Here is a 26,061-nt window from a genome sequence, read left to right as displayed (position 1 = left end):
TACACTGTTCAGTGATGTTTTGTGTAGAAAGCAGAATGTGAAGAAAAAATGTCAATATATTTCACAAGCAACCTTTTGCTCCAGGCAGAAGAGATGGAATAGATTTTTTACCTGTTTTCAAGTGGCTTATAAGATTGTTTCTAACGTGTTTGACGCCAATCGAATCGCTGCTAACAATAGTGCAATTATAGTTCGAAGACAGTACATCGCGAATCAGTGTTTTAGCCCACTAACTTGCTAGATGCAATCAAATCTATATTCGGAAGATTTATTGTTCAACTATTGGAATGAATTTGACGGGGGGCCTGCCAACTATCCTCCACCGCTGCAACAACCCCATCAACCTCCCCCTCCCACAATGATGGGTCCACAGTTCGATAACGGTAGTTTTAACTTTGTTCCCCCGCCGGCCGGTATCAGTATGCCACCGATGCCCATGGTACCGATGATGCCGGGACCATGTCCACCAAATCCCATGATGGGGCCAATCCACAGAGGATACGCCAGATATCCTCCACCTTTGGCAGCGCTTCAAGTGATACAGCCACCTATATCACAACCACAACCACCGCCGCCCATCGTACCATCCACTCACCATTTCAATTTTCAACCACAACCACCTCCGCCACAATTCCCAGTAGCAATACCACCAGTGCCAGTACCACTCAATCTGGAACCAATCGTTAGCCGGCCTGCACCCAATGAGGCAGCACCGGCGGAGGAGGTAGTAGTGAAAAATGGGCAAGTGTTTCATATCAGTTTTCTGGACGATCCAGTGGAACCTGAAAACTCTGCCCCCGCAAATCCTACGCCTGCAAATGAAGATGCAGATAATGATGAGGAACGAGATTGGATCAATTACGATGAATTACCTTTGCTTAAGCACGTTGCAGGGGGCGAAACAGAGGAAGGAGTGTTTAAATGCGGGATTTGCACAAAAGAGTTGAAATCAGCTCTGAATTTATATGTTCACGAACAAACGCACAAAACTACTCGATTAGATTGCAAAATATGCGGCAAGCGATTCAATCGAATTGGTAAATTGGAACATCATGTGCGTCGACATCATCCCGATTCTACACCGGAAAGGAATTCCTCTCCAAACAGCGCATCCAGTACGCCCGTTTTGAGCGACTTCAACCATTACTGTGTAGATTGTGAGGAATTTTTCGGCAGCCGCGAGGAGCTGGGAAATCACTTCGAGCAAAACCATCGACTTATTGATGACGATGGAAACGGGCCGAAGGGTTTGAAAAAATCCATCGGTTGTCCCTACTGTGACGAAACGTTCGAATGGCCCTGTCTGCTCAAAACTCATATGACAAAGCACACGGGCGAGAAGCCGTTCATCTGCGAACGATGCAATGTGTCGTTTAGATTCGTACAAAGCTTCTATAGACACAACCGTCGGGTTCATGGACGAGAGAAATAGATTCTGCTCACATAAATATCGCTAAAATTAGGTAAGTGTAAGATAATGGTACATGTTTGATCACTCTGAAAACAATACGATTTTTCTAACAATCTCAGCTGTGCAAATCCTGCTTCAAGTTCATATGCTGAAATATCGGCTGATTTACGGATATAGGTATAAAATGAATTGCAATAAGATGTTATAACTTGTTTGTTTAGTTATATTTCTTTAGAAATAACAATGGTTAATAATATGGAGGTTAAAAATTGATTTTTATAGCATTTTCTGTAGGTTCAAGCAAGATTTGACAGTTAGCCCATATATTTTCTGTCAAATTTGCCCTTTTCCGTCACCGTTCCGCTGGTATTACGTTTGGGCCTTTACTGTTATGGCAAATGCGTCCAGTATGATTTACCATCGTCATTGACGAGCGGAAAATAACTTTCAGTAAAGAAGCTTTCCCTTCCTCTCTTCTGATATTCCTTTGGACAGCCTTTTTTGGTAGTATCCTCCTCCTGTATATATTTCTTATTGTGCTTCTTTGCCCTAGAAATTCTTTCCGAAGATTCCTCCACACCGAAAAAACATAGAATCCATGGGAACATTCCAAGTGCTTTCTACATACATTAGATTCTTGAAGCACGGGTAGATTATCGTTTCAAGTGAGATATCGTTCGTCGGTTCATTATGGGCGGTATCTGGTTGCACGGTAGATTCCGGGATACTAGGTAGATTTACTTTCGGTCCGATTTCAGTCGCTACCATAGTTTCAAACGCAGTAGCTCTCGCTTTTTCCATGTGTTGTGCCTTTTCGTTAAAGCCATGGAACTCACCATCGTCTGACTTATTGGACTAATCTTCATCCGATCTAATACAACATAAGGTATTAAAACGCCGACATTGTTCGGAACGGATAGAAAAACTTTAATTTTTGCACTACGGAATTATACTGACGCTGGACGAGCTCCTTGGTCTAGTGACTACCGCTTCTGCCTTATAAGCAGAAGGTCAAGGGCTCAATTCCATGCTCGTCCCTTTACTTCTTTGTATTTCTATCTTAGTTCTTCCTGTGTTTCATGTTTTACCAAAAACGATTCCTACTGTTATAATATTAACTGTTATATATTGACCTCACACACTAACAAATCCAAAACCTCCTCCCTTTCTTAAGGACATAGTTGGAAGAGTACCAAGATGGCAGTCAAGATGGCACGGATCAATCCCACACCTCCCGCACCCCTCTCCCACCAGCATTCGAATGCTTCGTACAGCACCGAACAAAAGTTTAATATTTATTCAAATTACTAACCTGTTCACAGCATATTTATTCACTTCCCGTGATAATGAACATGTTTATCCAAAGAGTCCTATGTATTTCGGGTCGATTTATATCATAAATCAGCAGTTTCGTGCCAATTTATTAGCCGTTCGCGATTTGGTGGGTTTATCACTGCACTTCATTTCTTCTCAAAGGGCACTGAAAATATCAAGTTTTTACTCACTTCTCCGCACATGAACACTCCGAAATGTTGATGGAATGCAAATTAAACATCAATTTTCGAAATCAGTCACTTGTTTAAACCGAAAACTTAATATAAACTGCTATTTTTGCCCGAGAAAAACGATTAAAAACTGATCGCGGAGCGAATGTAAACAACGGCACCGGCAGCAGCAAACTAATAACTAGGGTGGTTCAAAAAATAATTTTGCTCCGCTACGCTCAGTCGATTATGATTTATAATTTGGATGTTATCCGATGGTTTGGGCTGGTTTGATTAGAGGCTTACCGTTTCAGGTTTGTATGACATTTGATATGGCGAGGTTAAATTTAACATTATTCTGATTCTGGCACTCCGTCATTGGGCGATGGCGAGGGTGGAGACCATATGACTGGATGAAATATTCAAGAGCTTCAACTCCATAAACAATCCATATAGAATGGTTGTTCCATAATGTTAAGCATGATCATTAAGCCCCAAACGCAATACAACGGAACGGCGACGGAAACGGAAAATTTGACAGTTAGCCCATATATTTTCTGTCAAATTTGTCGTTTCCGTCGCCGTTCCGTTATATTGCGTTTGGGGCTTTAGGCTTCTCAGAAGGCATCAGTGAAACGTGCAATTCAACAAAAACCCAGAATTTGTCTGTGATATCTATCGCACCAGGGGCAGATATTTTTAGTCTAGTCTAGTCTACACAATCGCGCAAGGGGCAAATGCTTCATACAAAAAGTGTGACGTGGGGGTGAGTGGGGTATAAAATGCTATTTTTGCGTTACGTAATCAATGGATTTTTCCTGCGGTGCGGTTTTCGTTCAGTGAAGTCTCAGGAATGTTGCTTTCAGCTATGTGGGTTCTCTTTTCGCCAGCGTTTGGAGGGGGCACTGTAGCCAGTGTAATACAATGTTTAGTTTCCCATACTAGTTCTCATACAATCATACAAACTTGAACCGGCTTGCGCTCAACCAGTTTTTGTTCAAATCGGTTTTTGGAGTACACTCGGAGTATGGGACGGAATCGAGTAAGCGTGGTGGTGCTGGGTCGTTTTTTGAACCACCCTACTAATATTCTTTGTTTTTTTATAAATACGACACCAATACTACTACAGTATATGACAGTTTTTATTGTACCAATACTTTCAAAGCTTTGTTTTGGTACTCAACCCACCTTCACCTTAACCTTAGTAAGATGTTGGGGTCAATGTGACCCAAAACGAAACTTCAAAGTAAAATAACTTTTTACCTGATAATCCGATCGTTCTGAAATTTCTTGACTATTAATATTTTGTGGAAATGAAGCATCTGACATGGAAAAAGTATTTTAAGGTGCAACAGGAACGACCCCACAAAAAAAGTTACGAATAAGATGTTAGGGTCATATTGACCCAGAAATGTAAATGCTTATAAAACAGTCAAATTATAACCGAATTACAAAGTTTATATACCGTCAATCAATTTTGTGACTATGTGGTTCTGGAGACAATGGCCACCGGGAAACGACTTCCACGGGGACCTTGTCGGTCATATAAGGGGAGCAATAAAATCGCTCCATATATGCCTTTCGATCGCTAATTCTTCATAGATTCTCTTAAAAGGGTAATGTATGATCCATAAGAAAGCTTCCGACGAAAGTGGCCACTCCTGGTACATGCAAGGTGCCCCGAGGGAGCCCGTAGGAGAGGACATTTTCGTTTTAGCACCAAAATATGCCGTGCGGCGGCTCTTTCGTCATGGTTTTCCACAAAATAGATGATTATCTGCTTGAAATCGATAAGTGACCTCATTGGCCACTCGGGTGCCCTCGGGGAACCCGTAAAAGAGGACATTTCCGTTTAAGCACCAAAATATGCCGTGCGCCGGCTCTTTCGTCATAATTTTCCACAAAATAGATGATTGTGCATTCGAAATCGATAAGTGACCACGTTGGCCACTCTTGGAGCCTATGAGGTGCCCTTGGGGAACCCGTAGAAAGGGACATTTTCGTTTTAACACCAAAATATGCCGTGCGGCGGCTCTTTCGTCATGATTTTTTACAAAATAGATGATTATGCGCTTGAAATCGATAAGTGACCACATTGACCACTCTTGGAACCTATGAGGGACCCCCAGGGAACCCGTAGAATGGGACATTTCCGTTTTTACTCTAAAATATGCCGTGCGGTGGCTCTTTCATCATGATTTTCCAGTAAACAGATGGTCATGCGCTTGAAATCGATAAGTGACCTTATTGGCCTTTCTTGGAACTTATGAGGAGCCCTCGGGGAATCCGTAAAAGGAGATATTTCCGTTTGAACACTAAAATATGCCGTGCGGCGGCTCTTTCGTCATAATTTTAAACTAAACTCGAAATCGATTAATGACCACATTGGCCACTCTTGGAACCTATGAGGTGCCTCCGGAGAACCCGTAGAAAGGGACATTTCCATTCTTACACCAATATATGCCGTGTGGCGGCTCTTTCGGTGTGTTTTTCCGCCAAACAGATGGTCGTGCGCTCGAAATCGATAAATGACCACATTGGCTACATTTGGAACCTATGAGGTTCCCTTCGGAGAACACGTAGAAGATGACATTTCCATTTTTACACCAATATTGCCATGCGGCGGCTCTTTCGTCGTGATTTTCCTCCAAATAGGTGCCCTCGAAATAGATTATTGACATATTGTCCACCCTTAGAACCTATGAGGTGCCCCCCCTGGAGCTCGTAGAAGAGCACATTTCCATTTTAACACCAAAATATGCCGTGCGGCGGATCTTTCGTCGTTATTTTCTACCAAACAGATGGTCATGCGTTTGGAATCGATTAGTGACATTGTCTACTCTTGGAACTTATGAGGTGCCCTGCGAACCCGTAGGAGAGGACATTTTCATGTTTATATCAACATGTAACGTGCTGCTTGCGGCACCTCTATCTTCATGTTTCTCCAACAAGTAGATGGTTATGCGTTTGAAATCGATTTAGATCACATTGTCTACCCTGACCGCAAGTCTTCAAATAGTTTGTTATGCGCTTAAAATTGTTCTTCATTTGAAATTGATTACTGATCACATTGGCCATTTCTAGAAGCTCTGAAGTGCCCCTGTTTATCCTTAGGTGAGCACATTCCTTTCTTACATCAAAATGTACATGCATCAGCTCTGCCTGCATGATGCAGTCATACCTTCATGAGTCGATGTTCCATGACTTAATTTAAGTCAAATTAAAAAAAAAACTCTGGGCTACTGTGATGGTTCCTTCGAACAGCTCTCCAAGGATTTTCTATTCCACATCTCGATATTTCCATTAGTCGATGGTCCCTTCAATATCGACTCATAGAGGTGTGAGGTTTTCACCGATCGTCGTGGACAATGATATTAAAACGCTACATTTTGATATAAAAAAGAAAATCTCTCCTTCTGTGAAACTCCTGCGGGTACCTTGTAGGTTGTAGATTGTGATCAACAAGGCTTTGTCCCCTGTCGAATGCAACTTGTTGCGAGAAAATGGGTTAAGAATTACTATATGAAAAAGTGGCTAATGTTTTTCGGTTTTCGTTTGCACACACACATACGCACACACAAACATACACACGGACAGACAGACATTTGTTCAGCTCGACGAGCTGAGTCGATTGGTATACAACATCATGGGTCTCCGAGACTTATATAAAAAGTTCGATTTTTGAGTGCAATGATAGCCTTTCGGTACAACTTTGTTGTACGAGCAAGGCAAAAAGATTAATCCACCTAGCGGTGATGGTGCCTTTCTCGTTCGTTCAAAAGGGTTGAGAAATATATAAGAAAAGTCTAAAACAACACTATGTAATAGGTAGATAGCTCTTATTTTTCATATTTGTTTATTTGCATTTTTAAATTTCCTGTTGAACCGAACTGATTGGAAGCCAATCGGATGGGCATAATTGCTAGAAAAATGATTTTCCCATGCAGGTGCTGAAATTAGTATTTTGGTCATAACTTCGGAGCCCATAGTCCGATCTGGCGTTATTGCTAGAAAAATGATTTTCCCATGCAGGTGCTGAAATTAGTATTTTGGTCATAACTTCGGAGCCCATAGTCCGATCTGGCCAATTTTCGAAAGGAAACAATGCGACAGGATTTTGCGAGCAAATCGGTTGAGGAAAAGTGCCTGAAAAGTGAGTGACATTTTTTGTGCACAGACACACGCACACACACAGGGATCACGTCAATTCGTCAAACTGAGTCGATTGGTATGGGTTTCCGGGCCTTCTATAAAAAGTTCATTTTTGGAGCGAACATATAGCCTTATTCAGGGTTTTTTCCTTTGTAAGAACGGTAAGAACACGTAAATGATCCCTTCTATTTGTTCCCAGGGAGAATCTTATAGATTCCACGAGCGGCCAATTGATATGGTAATTAATTTCAAACGCACACTCATCTACTTTGTAGAAAATCATAAAGGAAGAGCTGCCGCACAGCAGATAATGATGCAAAAATGACAACATCCTTTTCAATGGATTCTTCGTGGCACTCCACAATTACCGAAACTGGGCTTGGGGTTCCCCCGGGTTGATATTAGATTTCAAGAGCATAACCAACTATTTGGGGGAAAATGATAGAAAAAGAGCCGTTACACAGCAAATCTTGGTATGTAACTAAAAATATCTCCATGTGCAGGTTCCCCGGAGGCACCTCATTGGTTTTAATCAATTTTGGTGGTCGCTAATCAATTTTAAGTGAGTGAGAGTAAACATGGAAATATCCTCTCCTATGAGCTCCACGGGGGTACTTAATAGGTTCCAAAATGGAAAATGTGGTCACTTATTCATTTCGGTAAAAAAAACGGAAATGTCACCTTCTTCGGGTTCCTCGAGGGCATCTAATTGGTTCCAAGAGTGGCCAATGTGGTGACTTATCGATTTCTAGCGCATAATCATATATTTTGTGGAAAATCATGACGAAAGAGTCGCCGCACGGCATACTTTAGTGTTAAAACGAAAATGTCCCTTTCTACGGGTTCCCCAAGGGCACCTCATAAGCTCCAAGAGTGGCCAATGTGGTCACTTATCGATTTCGTGCGCATAATCATCTATTTTATGGAAAGTTATGACGAAAGAGCCGCCACACGGCATATTTCGGTGCTACAATGGAAATGTCCTCTCCTTAAGGGGTCCCCGGGGGCACCTTGCATGTACCAGGAGTGACCACTTTCATCGAAAGCTTTCTTATGGATCATACATTACCGTTTTAAGAGAATCTATGAAGAATTAGCGATCGAAAGGCATATATGGAGCGATTTTTATGCTCCCCTTATATGACCGACAAGGTCCCCGTGGAAGTCGTTTCCCGGTGGCCATTATCTCCATAACCAGCATACACAATTGATGAGTTTATCTTTCGAACGGTATATAAACTTTGTAATTCGGTTATAATTTGACTGTTTTATAAGCATTTACATTTCTGGGTCAATATGACCCTAACATCTTATTCGTAAATTTTTCCTAATATCCGAAGAAGGTTAAATGGAAGAAAAAAGAGGAAGCGGACTTCTATGGGAAAGTTCTTGAACCGAGAAGTTTGTGGACATGTTCTAGAGAATATAATTAATTCGTGAAATTAAGATTACATATATAAAACACGCCACCATTCCAGCAACGTTCATGTTTCTTCAAATAATCATATTTTTATGGATATAACAGTAACATATTCATTTGAATTCATGAATTTCATATAGGGGAAATGACGGCTTTGACAGGTTTTGTTCTGTTATTGTCGGGGGGGTTTTCTATAACTAATTATGCTCAAATTTGGCCTAAACATTCTTTGCATATCAAAGAATAATATGGCCAAATTTCATGAAAGACAAGTATAAAATCTGTTGAATTATTCTATGTAAAGTAAAATAAAGCGGGTACTAACAGGAATATACAACAAACTACTCATTTTAATACATTAAATAAATAAAAAAGATATTTGCCCACTGTTCAACCAGCTATATTATTTTTTAATTATATTTGACTTCAGAGAATTAATAAAATAATAGTGGGATATATTCACCCGTAATAAAACGAGTTAGTTAGTAAGGAGCCCTCCTTAGCCATGCGGTAAGACGCGCGGCAACAAAGCAAGACGATGCTGAGGGTGGCTGGGTTCGATTCCCGGTGGCGGTCTAGGCAATTTTCGGATTGGAAATTGTCTCGACTTCCCTGGGCATACAAGTATCATCACAAGTGCTAGCTTCATGATATACGAATGCAAAAATACCTGGCTTAGAAACCTCGCAGTTAATAACTGTGGAAGTGCTTAATGAACACTAAGCTGCGGGGCGCCTCTGTCCCAGTGTGGGGATGTAATGCCAATAACAAGAATATAAAAAAAGATAGGGTCACCGTCTTCGACCAGAGGTCGCACAGACTGAACACTTAACATCTAGCATGAGACAACGGACAGGACATTTACACAACACCCTGTGGACCAGTGGAGAACTTTTCGCTTTACGAAAAGTTTTCTCCTTATCGGGGTGGGAATCGAACCCACACTCCACAGCACATGCGTCTAGACGATTGACGTCGCTAACCGCACGGCCACGAAGCCCATAAGAAGAAGAACTACCAAAACCTGTTTACATGGTAACCAGCGAACCGGGAAAACCGGGAGAACCGGGAAAAAACCGGGGATTGAAAATCACCGGGAAAATGTCGGGAAATATGCGGGAAAATCAATAACCACCGGAAACCACAAATCTGCATTTGTCTCTTTGTAAAAAATAGTGCAGTAATCTAAAACAAGCAAATCTAAAACAAGCAACAAACAAAGCAATTTTCGGATTGGAAATTGTCTCGACTTCCCTGATCATAAAAGTATCATCGTGTTAGCCTCATGATATACGAATGATGAAAAACCTCGCAGTTAATAACTGTGGAAGTGCTTAATGAACACTAAGCTGCGAGGCGGCTCTGTCCCAGTGTGGGGATGTAATGCCAATAAGAAGAAGAAGAATCTAAAACATCATGAGAGAATTGGTAGACTCATTCGCTCATTCCATTCTATTTCAGAGTTTACAATTTTTCGTACATACTGTGAACTCATACAAATTTCTAAAGCAGGTCATGTATTTATGAATTTATATACCCCAGATACCTACCTAGATAGTAGATACCCTGAATTTATATACCCTAGATTCAATCGAAGATCAATCCTCACCAAAGTTGAGGTTCAGACATAGTAATTAATTGGTTACTTCTACCAAGAATATGAGGAATCAACTTTGATTGCACCGATTTTTTATATTAAATCTCATTTGAACTTTCCCCAATTTTTAATTCTCAATCGGTTTCTTCTAGGTTCCCCAATTTGCCCAAATAAATATAATTGGTATTCCTCCTCTTTTATTTCAAATATTGCAAAATTTCCAAAGCCAATAAAAAAGGTGAAAAATACCTTCGTTTTCAACAATAATCTTGTATTCAACAAAAAAAAACAAGTTTGTCTTTCACGATCCTCATGATGCATCAAAGAGTAATGACGATGGAAATTTTATTCACAGTTACACATTATAATTATTTGTGACATCACAGTTTAGACATCAGGTTTAGGTTCGGTAAAGAAGTTTTTTTTAAATTTCATCCGTAATCTTGTTTACGGACGAACAATACTTTCAAACGTTAATAAGAATATGAATTTTCGTTTAATAATTTAATTTCGATTGTACACATGTTCTCAGAAAATTAGGTTTATTATCAAATTGTCGAATGGTTTGAATAAATGCGATACAGAGGAGATGTTTAAAAATTTTACGTAAAAATCGTATTTTTTCTGCACTGCCTTTATACGCATAACCGTCCCATGTATATAGGAAATCCCAGCAAACATGGGACAAATATGCGTATGATGGCAGTGCACCTTTGCAAGGTCTTGCTTACAATACCTTCCAGAAATTTTGCAATGAGATATAAGTTTTTGATTAAAATATGTACAGCAAATTCAGTCTTGAAAGGCCCTGTTTCTGATAGCGCATTGGTGGACACAGATAATAAATATAAATTTGAATAATTAATAGAAGTATGTATGACAAATTCCCCAAAGCAATCAAACAATACCTAAGCTTTGTTGCTTTTTTGAAAAAGTCTATATACTTCTATTAAAAAATGATTAATAAAAATTTGTTGCTATATTATCTTTATTTCAATTATGTGTTAAATATCCAACTAAGATAATTTGAAAAAACTCAAAACTTAGAACTCATGGACGATTCAAACGAAATTATGTAGATTCGATCAACCGCTTTGATTTGTGATATTTGTTGCAAGAATTTTACGTTCTTGGCGTAGCATATGTGATAATATTAACCTTCCTAGTGCATTGGGGTCTATTTTGGCCCAGAGATTATTTAAAAACCTTGTAGCTTTGTAATCAAAGATAGGACGTTGAAATTTTCTGACTTTTCCTAACTTTTGGAAATGAAAATTTTGGGGTGATAACCAGCTTTCAGCGACCTCTAGGAACGCCACAACAAAAAAAGTGACACATTGTGCATTAGCGGGTCAAAAATGACCCCAAATTGAATTCGCTCCCAAAAATTCATTTTCGAACTGATTATCAATCTTTTGGAACCAAATTGAAGGTATGGAATCCGCGGATGTCGTTACGGACAGATTTTTGCAATTTGGCCATTCTGGTTCCCAGGAATCGATTTTGAAGGAACATAGATTCTTAGGCCAATTTATGGCGTGATCTCTTGCCTTTCGAAGGATGATTTTGGAAATGCTCATAAATTTGCGTAGCAATAATCCCAATAGAATGTAGCCATTGTCCATTTCCATGGATCAATACAATTCCTGATTATTTCACGGTCCGGTGTCCCTCCGGGAGACCCGGAACATCCGTAGAAGTGGTCAATTCATTGAACTCATCCTAGAAGAGCGCGGTTTTTTTTTCCAAAGCTTTTTATTATCGAACTAAGAGTAACAAATGATTATGGTGACCCATTGTGATGGACCTGAGTGGCCACCGGAGTTCCTACAGAAGATCCGGAACATCCGTAAAAATGGTCAATTCATGGAACTTATCCTAGAAGTGCGCGTTTTTTTCACAAAGCTTTTCATTATCGTACTTTGAATAACAAATGATTGTGGTGACCTATTTTGGTGGACCTGGGTGGCCACTAGAGGTCCTCCGGAAGATCCGGAACGTCCGTAAAAGTGGTCAATTTATGAAACACATCATAGAAGAGTGCGGTTTTTTCCAAAGCTTTTCCTTATAGTACCTTGAGTAACAAATGATTGTGGGACCTATTTTGGTGGACCTGGGTGGCCACCGGAGGTCCCCCAGAAGATCCGAAACGTCCGTAAAAGTGGTCAATTTATGAAACACATCATAGAAGAGTGCGGTTTTTTCCAAAGCTTTTCCTTATAGTACCTTGAGTAACAAATGATTATGGTGACCCATTGTGATGGACCTGAGTGGCCACCGGAGTTCCTCCAGAAGATTCGGAGCATCCGTAAAAGTGGTCAATTCATAAAACTCACCATAGAATAGCTGAATCACCGAACGCTGAGTAATACATGATTATGATTTTTGAAGGCCCTGGGTAACTCATCATGGAAGAGTGCAATTTTTACAAAGCTACTCTGAGTAACAAAAGAACGTGGTGACACATATAAATGTACTTGAGTGGCCACCAGAGATCCTTTCTAAGATGCGGAACATCCGTAGAAATGTTCATTCCATGCAACTCACCATAGAAGGCTTTTCCAAAGCTTTTCATTAACATTCTCTGAGTTATAGAAAATTATCGTTAGCCATTCTTATGGACCTGAGCGGTCACTCCTTTATGAATAATGCCCATAATATTCCTAAAAGCTGCAAACTAACGAATCTCGAATCATAGGAGCATGGTTTTTCAAAAAATCTATTATCGCAATCTGAGTAAGACATTTTTGTCGTGACCCTCAGTTATAGACTTGAATGGTCAGCGAAGGCCCTCTCGTGATCCATATACATGACTTAAGTGATCACTGGATCTCCTAAAGTTCCTATGGATTGGTCAACACTTGATACTTATCCTACTAGAACACGATCTTTTGAAAGTGTTTGTTATTCTACTTATTGATCATCTCATGAAGGTTGTTGTGATGCTTTTCTGCGGGGGCCCCCTTTCCCGTGCGGTAAGATTCGCGACCAAGGCACTGGAATTGCTGTCTCAGATCCACAAGAGATCCAATCATGGGTTTCTGGATCTAAAAAAGACGCAATAAAGGTTGCAAAGGAAGCTTTCACTCGGGCCAGGGTTGAGAGGGCTGTGAGATCTTTCGAGCCATTTAAGTCTCCTGGCATGGATGGAATATTCCCAGCGTTGATCCAAAAAGAGGAGAAAACACTGGTTCCACCCTTGGTTGAGATTTTTAAGGCGGGTCTGATTTTGGGGCACATACCTAACGATTGGCGTCAAATCCGGGCTGTCTTCATTCCGAAGGCAGGCAAGAGAGATAAAACCAACCCCAAAGCATTCAGGCCGATAAGTTTATCCTCTGTAATGCTCAAAATTATGGAAAAGGTACTATGCGAGTATATAAATCACAAATTTATGAAAGCAATGCCTTTGTCAAAAAACCAATTCGCTTATCAAAGTGGAAAATCTACGATCTCGGCACTACATACGGTAGTTCAAAAAATCGAAAAAACACTTAATGCAAAAGAAATTGCTCTTGTAGCATTTCTTGATATTGAGGCCTTGAGGGCGCATTCGATAACGCTTCTTATTCGTCTATAGGGTCAGCAATGTTGAGGAGAAAATTCGACCCATGCATTGTTACCTGGGTACATGCTATGCTAGCTAATCGGAAAATCTCCTCTGAGCTTAGCGGTTCATACATCACTGTTAAAGCAACAAGGGGGTGTCCGCAAGGCGGAGTGCTTTCTCCTTTGTTGTGGTCACTGGTGGTGGATGAGCTTCTAGATAGCTTAGAGAGAAGAGGCTTCGAAGTGGTTGGATATGCTGATGACGTTGTCATTATTGTACGAGGCAAATTCGAAAGTGTTATCGTGGAAAGAATGCAATCTGCCCTAAATCACACTTTTTCCTGGTGTCAAAAGGATCAACTAGGCATAAATCCTACAAAAACTTCCATTATCCCTTTCACCAAACGGAGAAAGGTACAACTGAAACCCCTTTTCTTGAATCAAACACAATTAGTTTATTCAAGTGAAGTAAAAAATCTAGGTGTCATACTCGACGCAAAGCTTAATTGGAACTCTCATCTCCAATCAGTTGTGCAGAAAGGTCTCAAAACACTTTGGGTTTGTTCAAAAACCCTTGGTAAAAGATGGGGCCTAAAACCAAGTATGATCATGTGGATATATAAAACCATTGTCCGTCCCAGGACAACTTACGCTTCCCTTGTCTGGTGGCCTAAAACTAATGAGGCTGCTGCAAGGGCTAAGCTCAACAAAATCCAACGCACCGCTTGCATAGCCATCACTGGTGCAGTTCGTAGTACACCCACTTTGGCCCTAGACGCAATGCTTCACCTGCCCCGGTTAGATCAATTCATAAAGCTGGAAGCGGAAAAAGTGCTCTAAGGTTAAAGAGAACAAAACACTGCTGTCGGGAGACCTTACGGGTCACCTCAGCGTATTAAATGAATTTGCCATAAATCCCGCAATAGGAATTTGTAGTGACTGGATGGAAACGGTAGTCAATTATGACTTACCTTACGATGTGTTCATTCCTTCCCGTCAGGATTGGGAAGGAGGTGGACCCAGTGTTCCAACAGGCTCTATAAATTTCTTCACAGATGGTTCGAAAATGAATAATCTGACAGGATCCGGAATCTATGGCCCTACAACAAAAATTTCTGTCCACTTAGGACAGTGGCCCACAGTATTTCAGGCGGAAATATATGCAATATTAGAATGCGTGTTATTATGCCTGAGGAGAAAGTATAGATTTGCAAAAATATGTATTTTCTCTGACAGCCAAGCGGCACTTAAGTCGCTTAATAACTATACTTGTAACTCAAAGCTAGTGTGGGAATGCATTCTGGCTTTGAAAAACTTATCCATACGCAATCGAGTCTACCTATATTGGATCCCAGGACATACGGGTCTAGAGGGAAACGAGATTGCTGATGAGCTAGCCAGGAATGGATCTAATGAAAGGTTCATTGGCCCTGAGCCCTTCTGCGGGATCTCAGACTGCTCTGTAAAAATGGAACTGAACAAATATATGGTCAGTCAAATCACATCAAACTGGAATGCACTTCCCCATACGAGCCAATCCAAAAGGCTCGTAACGATTAACCCCAAGAAAACCCAACAACTATTAGGTCTCAACAAAAGGGATCTCAACATCTACACCGGTCTAATAACTGGACACTGCCCCTGCAGATACCATCTACAAAAGATCGGAGCAATCCAAACCTCAAATTGCCGCTTCTTTGACGAGGAGAGAGAAACATCAGAACACATCCTCTGCTATTGCAGTGCACTCACCCAACGTAGGTTCAAAGTTCTCAGCAAGCCCTTTTTAGGGCCTGCTGACATATGGATCTTATCCCCCAAGGACGTGGTTGGCTTCATAAAGCTAGTCTCGCCAGAATGGGGGAATCACATACTGTAACTCTAGATCTCTATTCATCAATAATAGATGGTCTTGAGTTCAGTCGATACCAAGGTATCTCAGTGACAAACATGTTACTGAGATAACTTGCGTATTTCACAGCAAAAGGGTATATCACAATAGTCCTAAAATCTGGACGCAGTGATCTTCACCCGACAAACGAGGAAGAAAAAAAAAAGATTCGCGACTACAAAGCAAGATCATGCTGAGTGTGGCGGGGTTCGATTCCTGGTCCGGTCTAGGAAATTTTTTAAGTTGGAAATTTTCTCGACTTCCCTGGGCATAAAAGTTTCATCATGTTAGCCTAATAATACAGTATCGACCCGGTTTTGTCACTTCGCGATTTTGTCTACCCTCGATTTTCTTTCGTTTTCGACACGATTTTATCACATTTTCGACCTGATATTGTCACCCTAAAAATTTATGAAAATTCCAGGTGCTCTTTTTATCATAGTTGAACCTTTTTGCTGCCATTATAGACTCCCTGTTAATAAAAATTTAAAATTATAAGATAGGTTTTTTATGATCCATCATCTTGCAAGAAATTTTTGACCAAAAGTAGTCAAAAGATTCAACCAAAGTAATTTTTTATTTTAAGTCAAACTTTCATGAGTCGATGATTTATGACTGAATATCGATTCATGGAAGCAAATTTTGCCATACTTGAAAATATTTTCTGGGTTAATGTGATCGTCCTTTCAAAAAAAAAAATAGTGTCACCATAATTTTTATGAATTGACTATAATTACAGATTTTTTGATCTTGCGGAGCTTCATTGGTGACTACACACGTTCCTGAGAATAGGTTACAACGATCATAATGACTCAGGATACGAAAATAGGAAAACTATGACAATAGTTTCATGAATTGACCGATTTTACGGATGATCTGAATGTACTTGAAGACATACAATGGGCAATCCATGCGAATTGGTTACGATCATTTGTTTCTAAAATTAGGAAAATAAAAAGGTTTAGAAGAATCGTGTGCTTCATCATCCCTTATATGGCGTGTTTTTCTAAGGTGGGTTTTATGAATTGATCACTTTTACGTGTGATACGGATCTTCCGGAGGGCCTTTGGTTGCTACTCACATCCGTGAGAAAAGTTTACGGCAATAATTTCATGTTCAGAGTACGACAAGGAAATTTAAAAAATAGGCTCTTCTAGTATGTATTACATCAATTACCCACTTAAACCGATGTTCCGTATCTTCCTCAAGACCTCCGATAGTCACTTTGGTAAATAAGAACGGGTCACGACATTCCTTCGTGTCTTGCTCAGAGTTCGATAATAGAAAGTTTTTACATACTCTTTTCTGGGATGATTTTTTTTTAATTGATAACTTTTGTGGATGCTCCGAATCTTCTGGAAGACCCCACTGACTGTTCAAAAATTGACCACTTTATGGGATATTTTATTATTCAGAGTACGACAATGAAGAGCTAGGAAGGAACTGTGCTCTTTTTTGATGAGTTTCATGAATTGACCTCTTTTACGGATCTCTTGAAGGACCTCCGGTGGCCGCTCAGGTCTATCATACGGGGTCACCATAACCATTTGTGTGATTGATTCGCACTCTATACAATCCGCACAGCCCGTTGTTGGGGGCTATAGTGCGATCCTCTCGTTTAATAAACAACTTGCACTCGCTTCACTGTGGATATACAACAACAGTAAAGCACATGTGGATATTGGACAAATCAAGCATCCGAAAGATATTCAATTTGCAAAAAAAGAGCTAACCGCGGCGGAGGTTGGTACTCAGATTCTGATGGCTTTTACGCAAACGTGACCTTTAAGTGGTCTTGTTGTGTAGGGGTTATCACGCCTATCTAGAGAGTAGGAGGTTGAGGGGGCCCTCCTTAGCCGTGCGGTAAGACGCGCGGCTACAAAGCAAGACCATGTTGAGGGTGGCTGGGTTCGATTCCCGGTGCCGGTCTAGGCAATTTTCGGATTGGAAATTATCTCGACTTCCCTGGGCATAAAAGTATCATCGTGTTAGCCTCATGATATACGAATGCAAAAATGGTAACTTGGCTTAGAAATCTCGCAGTTAATAACTATGGAAGTGCTCAATGAATACTATGCTGCGAGGCGGCTCTGTCCCAGTGTGGGGATGTAATGCCAATAAGAAGAAGAAGAGGTTGAGGGTTCGAGTCCCTCCAAGACACGTGGATTCTTTTACGCAAATTTCATATCAATTTGTCCATTTCGAAACATGTGATGTGCATATGCACAGCCAAGATATTTAACAAAAAAATGGTTTTCGTACGACCGAGTTGCCGAATAATATGCAATTAATCATAATCATTTGTTACTCAGCGTTTGAAAATGAAGAGATTCGAAAAAACGCACTCTTCTATGATAAGTTTGATGAATTGACCACTTTTACAGACGTTCCTGATCTGGGGGAGCTCCGGTAGCCACTCAGATCCATCAAAATGAGTCACCACAATAATTTGTTACTCAACTTTCGATAATGAAAAGCTTTGGAAAAAACCGCGCTCTTTTATGATAAGTTTCATAAATTGACCACTTTTACGGACGCTCCGGATCTTCTGAAGGAACTCCGGTGGCCGTTCAGGTCTATCAAAATGGCCAGCGTTCGACAATAAAAAAAACGCAATTTTCTAGCATGAGTTACATGAATAAACCACTTCTACGGACGTTCCGGATCTTCTGGAGCACCTCCGGTGGCCACCCAGTTCCACCAATATAGGTCAAAATCCGCGCCCTTCTATGATAAGTTTCATAAATTGACCACTTTTACGGACGTTCCGGATCTTCTGAAGGACCTTCGGTGGCCACACAGGTCCTTCAGAATGGGTCACCACAATCATTTGTTACTCAAAGTTCGATAATGAAAAGCTTTGGAAAAAACCGCGCTCTTCTATGATGTGTTTGATAATTGACTTTTACGGACGTTCCGGATCTACTGGAAGACCTCCGGTGGCCACTTAGATCCATCAAATTAGGTCACCACAATCATTTGTTACTCAAAGATCGATAATGAAAAGCTTTAGAAAAAAAACCCCGCTCCTTTATGATAAGTTTCATGAATTGACCATTTTTACGGACGTTCCGGATCTTCCTGAGGACCTCCGGTGGCCACCCAGGTCCACCAAAAAAGGGCACCACAATCATTTGTTACTCAAAGTACTATAAGGAAATGCTTTGGAAAAAACCGCGCTCTTCTATGATAAGTTTTATGAAATGACCATTTTTACGGATGTTCCGGATCTTCCGGAGGACCTCCGGGCCACCCAGTTCCTCCAAAATGGGTCACCTCAATCATTTGTTACTCAAAGTACTATAAAGAAAAGCTTTGGAAAAAACCGTGTTCTTCTATGATGTGTTTGATAATTGACTTTTACGGACGTTCCGGATCTACTGGAAGTCCTCCGGTGGCCACTTATATCCATCAAATTAGGTCACCACAATCATTTGTTACTCAAAGATCGATAATGAAAAGCTTTGAAAAAAACCCCGCTCCTTTATGATAAGTTTCATGAATTGACCATTTTTACGGACGTTCCGGATCTTCCTGAGGACCTCCGGTGGCCACCCAGGTCCACCAAAAAAGGGCACCACAATCATTTGTTACTCAAAGTACTATAAGGAAATGCTTTGGAAAAAACCGCGCTCTTCTATGATAAGTTTTATGAAATGACAATTTTTACGGATGTTCCGGATCTTCCGGAGGACCTCCGGTGGCCACCCAGTTCCTCCAAAATGGGTCACCACAATCATTTGTTACTCAAATTACGATAATCAAAAGCTATGTGAAAACTGCACTCTTCTAGGATGAGTTCAATGAATTGACCACTTCTACGGATGTTCCGGGTCTTCCGGATGGACACTGGACCGTGAAATAATCAGGAATTGTGTTGATCCATGGAAATGGACAATGGCTACATTCTATTAGGATTATTGCTACGCAAATTAATGATCATTTCCAAAATCACCCTTCGATAGGCAAGAAATCACGCCAAAAATTGGCCTAAGAATCTATGTTCCTTCAACATCGATTCCTGGGAACCAGAATGGCCAAAGTGCAAAAATCTGTCCGTAATGACATTCGTGGAATCCATACCTTCAATTTGGTTCCAAAAGATTGAGAATCGGTTTGAAAATGAACTTTTGGGAGCGATTTCATTTTGGGGTCATTTTTGACCCGCTAATGCACAATGTGTAACTTTTTTTTAATGCACTAGGAAGGTAAATATGTGAAAAATAAAGTGCTTGTTTGTTGTTGAGAAAAAAATTCTGGCAAATGATAGGATGATAACATTTTGCATGAAAAATTCAACCGCGATATTTTTCTGCAGAATCGGAAATTTTTCATAATACCGGGAAATAACCGGGAACTTGAAATTCAAAATCCACTGGCCACCCTGACTGTTTAAGATATGGGCAATTGGGCATATGCGAAATTGTTAGATTCTTATGGAAAAAATGTAAGTTCACAAACAAATATTACTAGATACAGTGACCGGCATAATAAAAAGCCCACTCGCCGTTTTTCATAAAAAATGATCAACTTTGGAGATCTAGATCTCAATTGCGTGTGAACCAATTTTGCTGAAAATTTTACCAGAGCTCAGATATAACTTAAATTTTACCACACCTGAGTTTCGACCATATGATTCATAGGGTAAAAAATTATTGCGGTAATACCAAAATTAATTGTTTGGCAAAAAATTATTTTTTTAAATATCTTGAATTCTGTAGGTTGTAAACTGATGACTTATTTAGCAAAAACGCGTATTTTGGCAATACAGAAAAGTTTGCGGAATATACTTGTACTCTAAGAGTTGTAGTTTTCAAGATATTATAAAACCAAAAAAATCGTTTTGGTATTACCGCGGTAATTTTTTACCCTATGAATCAATATGGTCGAAACTTAGGTGTGGTAAAATTCAAGTTATATCTGAGCTTTGGTCAAGTTTTCAGCAAAATTGGTTAACACGCAATCGAGATCTAGATCTCCAAAGTTGACCGTTTTGTATGAAAAACGGCAGTTGGACTTTTTATTATGCAGGTCACTGTACATAGGTCTCATACAATATTTGTATAAGAATCTAGCATTTTTGCATATGCCCAGATATTATACAGGTTGTGGTTGGTTCTCATACAGAATTGTTAGAAAATCTAACAATCACCGGTTGGGTGTATATATAAAAATGAAATGGTTTGTGTTCGTATCTGCATAACTCAAAAACGAAGCAATAGATTTTCTTCATTCCTTCAGCAGATATGTTCGTTACAGTTTCCGACGGGTTTTTATGATATTTCCTCTTGCGAAAACCACGAGAAAAGCTGAGTAGGTAAATCGTAAAACACTAAAATTAAGATTCGTATGGAAATTTCTCATAGGCAGTTCACAACGCGTATTATTGCCTACTATGATGCAAGACAACTTCTGCTGGATCAGTAGAAGCATAAGTAGTTAGTAGTACGCTAGTGGTGCTGTAGTCATTAAAATTATTTTGCCAAATTATGCTTCAACAAGCTTCAATTTGCTAAAATTTATGCATCTTGTTGTAGTGCATATTTGGTTTACCGGTGCATGAAAACAACGTAGAAGCTTGAAACACAACGACACCCAGTCAATGCAGTCGTACCATAACACATGATTTCTGTCTCCTTCAATTTCTTGAAAAACCACTGAACAATTCTCGCTAAACTTTTCAAAAGGACCTAAGTAAAATTTTTTCATGAATTAATTTAAATAGTGTAATCAACAGACCAATATGAAAGCTTTTGATTACAGTACTCAAATTAATTAATGAAAAAAAATGTTACTTAGGTCCTTTTGAAAAGTTGAGCGAGAATTATTTATATTACCAATACATTTTTAACAATCTTTGGAGTTCCCGTTTGGTTGGATGGCATTAGAAATGTAAAGTGTGGCTAAAAGTTTTCTAGAAGGTAGAAATCAGGTTTTTTATGACGCAGGTGCCGTTCCTCAATAACTAACTGTTTGAGGAAGAGGAAATAGGTATTACGAAATACTATTGCGGAACAATGAGTGATACTATCGTAAAGTTTAGAAATGTTTATCTCGTGACGCACCCCAACTCCTAATAAATCAGCCGAAAATTATATGTAAAAAAAACTTCATTCAATTATCGTATAATGTGGAATTGATCTTTAACATATCAATCAACTGTCTTTGTTGCAATTCTGAGCTCAATCGGCATATCGAACCAACTTCTATTTAGAACGAAAGATCAACGGTGCTGTATTTTGGCTGAAAGTACAAACTACAAATCAAATGCGCCTGCTTATGCAACATGCGATCGAGCTGATAATTTGAGAGATAGATTTTCTCATCCGAAGACACAGTCCTGGGGGTGCCCGGTGAGATCTATATTTGTAATAATTAAAAAATTCAGCATTAAGTAATGGAATGTTAAAATTATTTATTTGTGTTGCACCAGTGGGATTTGACAGTTGATTGATATTTTTATTAATAACAATTTTTATTAAAAACCCATAAAATCTCACTGACACTTCGCAGAAGTACGTATACAGAAATTTAAGTCCAACTTCAAGAGAAAGATTTGCACATCTCTAAAGCAGATCATGAAAAGCTACCGCACTTTCGCATGTTCTTGGGTTAGTATAACGAAGGTCAAACATTGTACATTTATAGCATTGCAACCTCCCGAGCACATCTTCTAGACCATGAACAGAAATGGAATTAACGCAAATATCGTGGGAAAAATCCAGAATTGATAAATTGATTTTTTTTAATTTCAATTAAATTGTGCACATGCTGTTGAGGCTCTTAACAATTTATTTTTTTCTTTCCAGAACATAAACGTAAAACATGGCCGCTGCAATTATTGAAGCATTCAACGACACATATAAGCACTAGATCCTAGTAAAATTTGATGAGATTATCGAAGTGGTTGGAAACAAAAAGGAAAGCATCCCTCAAAACACAATGGTAGTTTAAAAGAAACAATGCCACATGATATTATAAAATTGAATCACAAAAATAGTTTTTGGAATGAACTGTAAATTCACTATAGTGTAGGAGAAAGGGCAAAACAATAAGTACACTTTGGTGTACAAGAAAGGCAAAACTCATAAAAAAAGTTTCTAACAAATAAAAAAAAGAAAGAAAAAGTTTGGAAATACGTAAATTTGTTGTCCACTCATGAACATTATCTTCCACTGAACAAAGAAAATAAACAATTTGGTTTCGACCTGATAATTACAGTCTTGCCATTGCTTTCTAAATCATACACGCAAGTAGAAGATACTTAAGCATAAATAGTTTTAAGATCAAAACACGTGAAATTCATCACATTTTTCTTGATATTGTAACTATCACCGGTCTGTGTTACTGTTGTATACTTTCGATTATGAAAAGACCTGTGCATTGTTTAAGTTTAATCTAAAAAAAAAACTCTGTGTTATTCTATTTATCACCGAAATTAATCATCTGCGATTCCTAGTAATTGGACTTCATTTGTTACCATCTCACTCAATAATGACATTTTTTAAGAACTCGAATAAGCAAAGCTTTTATGTATGAATATTTCATTGAGAATGGATCATCACAGTCTTCTGAGGTTAAGTTGAATAAGATAACAACAATCTTCCTTGTGTTAATAGACAAACCCCGTCTCCAACATAATAATTCAGTTGTAATCTTACTAATAAAATAACGTGAAAACTTTGTAATGTCTTTTTGTATATATCCGAACGCTGAACAAGGGAAAATGGGATATTAATAAAATTTATTACATTATTATCAAATATTTTTTAGATTTCACATTTGAAAGACAATATTTATGTGGGATAAAAATAGGTATTCTCGTCATCGAATGCAAAATTAAAGAAACAAATCTGAACAAAAGATTCAAAGACTCAAATAATGTTGTTTTTCTCAGTTTTTCGATTGACAACCGTCTTACATTGCATCAGTTCACGTGTTTTGATTTTTCTACAGCATGAAGCTATGGACATTTTTATTATTTATTATCATACTAGGGCCGGAATGGTCTGTGCAGTGCAGTGCATAGAAGTCTTCTCCATTCGACTCGGTCCATGGCTACAGTGGCTACACGTCGCCAAACACGCAGTCTGCGGAGGGTTCGCAAATCGTCCTCCACTTGATCGATCCACCTTCCTCGCTGAGCACCTTGCCTTCTTGTTCCCGTCGGATCGTTTTCTAGAACCATTTTAAAAGGATTTCTGTTCGACATCCTGGCTAAGTTCCCGGCCCAAGCAATGTGAACGATTTTCACGGTGTGAACGATGGTTCTCCCAACAGCTGATGCAACTCGTGGTTCATTCGCCTCCTACACGTACCGCCCGCCATCTGCACCCCACCATAGATGGTACGCAGCACTTTCCTTTCGAAAACTCCCAGTGCGCGTTGGTCCGTGTGGGAACTTGGCAACTACTAAGCACGTGTGCTGGGTTGTGCGTAAATACATTCTCCCTTGTAAAAAAGGGTTATCGACGCTGTAGCACACCAGGAATCCAGGTATTTCAAAAACTAAAATAAACGCGAATGATTTCAAATTTAAATGGAATACCGTATATTGAGCAGCGTACTTTGCTCTGAATTCTAAATTCACAAATATGGACTATTCGGAGGAACTACATAAAGAACATTTAAAACATATGGTTTAAACAGTTGTGTTACATGTCAAACTCCATGATTAAAAAATAACAGGTAAAAAATGGAGTTTTTATTATTTACAAAATCTGGAATAGAATGAACACTTCGAAAAATTTACCTGACCTATCTATACAAAATGTTCATTCAATATGCCCTCCAGATCTAGGCCTTGACCACATTGGACTAGTTTCGAATTACTGAGGATCATAAGAGCATAATTTCCATCATTGCTTTATAAACTCTTAAAATTTGAGGCTTTACACGACCTGTTTGGACTCAATTTTGAAAATGGTGTATTTTGCAGAAACACTTGACCCCAAAGGAATCTAGAATAACCATGGATCTGAATTAGGGATTAACAAGAAACTGGTGCGAATTGTCGCGAAACCATCGCGATTTCTAAAATTTTTAATCTAAACCATCGCGATTTCAAAAACTATTAATTTGTATAAGAGAAATCAAAAGATTCGGTGCCAATTTGTTAAAACAAACAGATTATGCAGTTTCTAAAACATTTGATTCATATATGTCGACAGTTAAGGATGTAAAGTTTAATTTACGTAATACAGAAAGATACTGCCTAATTACTTATGCATTCAAGTCAAACAATCTGAGCTGCACTGCTTTCGAAGCCTACAGAGTTTGTAAATAAATTTGGACCCATTGACCAACTTAAACCAATAATCTTATTCGATATGACACCTTTCTGCTTTCGATCAATTTATTAAAAGAGCTTCACCTGATTGACGGAAGAAAACAATCTAAATTTAAAATGTTATCAGTTAAGCGTTACATGGGAGGGAGTATCATAAATGTTACTTTATGTTGCATGGGGGTGAATCACATAAAGGAGACAAATAATGACACTTTAGTTGCTACTTATCTAAAATATATTTTCACTGATAATACGTACATGTATAATATATATGTATACATCTCGATGTAAAGACCTATTCAACTGGTGTATCATCACTAATCTGCTGATTGAAATTCATACATTTTTTTACTCAGATTGTCTGTATGCTTAACTGAGTATGGATTATGATTCATATACACATTGAGTATATAAAGGGTGCTTACAGTTAAATTGCACCACATAAAAATACTCGCCAAAAATTAGTCTCTCAACTGATTGTCATGAAATTTTCAGGCCCAATACGGTACAAAAATACGGTTTCAAAATAATCAATATAATTATTTTCCACATTTTGATGAAACATCTAACATTTCGGCGAGGTAAAACGCTTTGGTGAGCCTAACCCACAATGTACTACGCGTCTCCACTCACTTTCCGTACCAGAATTCTGATTCGCTGACGCGTGGTGCTTTGTCAGCTAAAAGGCGTTTGGCTTCAAGAGTTACAAAATATCACCACTTTTTGGAAATGTTATTATTAGGGGAAGAGGTCCCAAAACGATCTTTTGGGACTCCCTCATATTTGCCGTACTTGGCATGGCCGTATTAAAACTAGACCACAAATTATGAAGGTGTTTGTGTCTCCATTCTACCTCCCACTGTCCGGCAATGCTTTTATGGAAGAAACATGTCTACATATATTTATTGATATTTTTATATCCATAGATGGAAACATTTTTAGCCCTGGAGATAGAAGGTGATAGCTCTATGCAGCACTGTGCATCCAAAGACCCTATAATAACAAGAAGCTACAGACCACATCTTTAGGTAATTTTCAGCACGACAAGCCCCGTATAGATACATCCAGATATCAAATGGATATATGCAATATATTTATACTTCCGCAATCAACAATTTACATCAATGAAATTCATTGATCTCACCCCGTATTTAGTAGAATCATTGCATGGGATAAATTTTATGTAATATAACAAGCATGAAACGGACTCACCTCAAACTGGAACACCTCACATCACGCAATTTCGGGTTTTTTTTTTCAGAACTCAA

At 39.1% G+C, this 26,061-nt stretch overlaps 1 protein-coding gene across 1 annotated transcript; it reads left to right on the top strand.

Moving 5' to 3' along the window:
* The first annotated feature begins 62 nt into the window (after positions 1-62).
* LOC134210967 (protein krueppel-like) lies at positions 63-23,187 on the top strand. Its single transcript, XM_062687432.1, has 2 exons — positions 63-1,463; positions 22,314-23,187. The coding sequence occupies exon 1, from the start codon at positions 242-244 to the stop codon at positions 1,430-1,432; it is 1,191 nt and encodes a 396-aa protein (XP_062543416.1). The 5' UTR covers positions 63-241; the 3' UTR covers positions 1,433-1,463; positions 22,314-23,187.
* Positions 23,188-26,061: the final 2,874 nt, after the last annotated feature.

The sequence above is a fragment of the Armigeres subalbatus genome, chromosome 2 (assembly GCF_024139115.2).
Source record: "Armigeres subalbatus isolate Guangzhou_Male chromosome 2, GZ_Asu_2, whole genome shotgun sequence".
Lineage (NCBI taxonomy): Eukaryota > Metazoa > Arthropoda > Insecta > Diptera > Culicidae > Armigeres > Armigeres subalbatus.
This window is presented reverse-complemented; position numbering and strand designations above follow the sequence as displayed.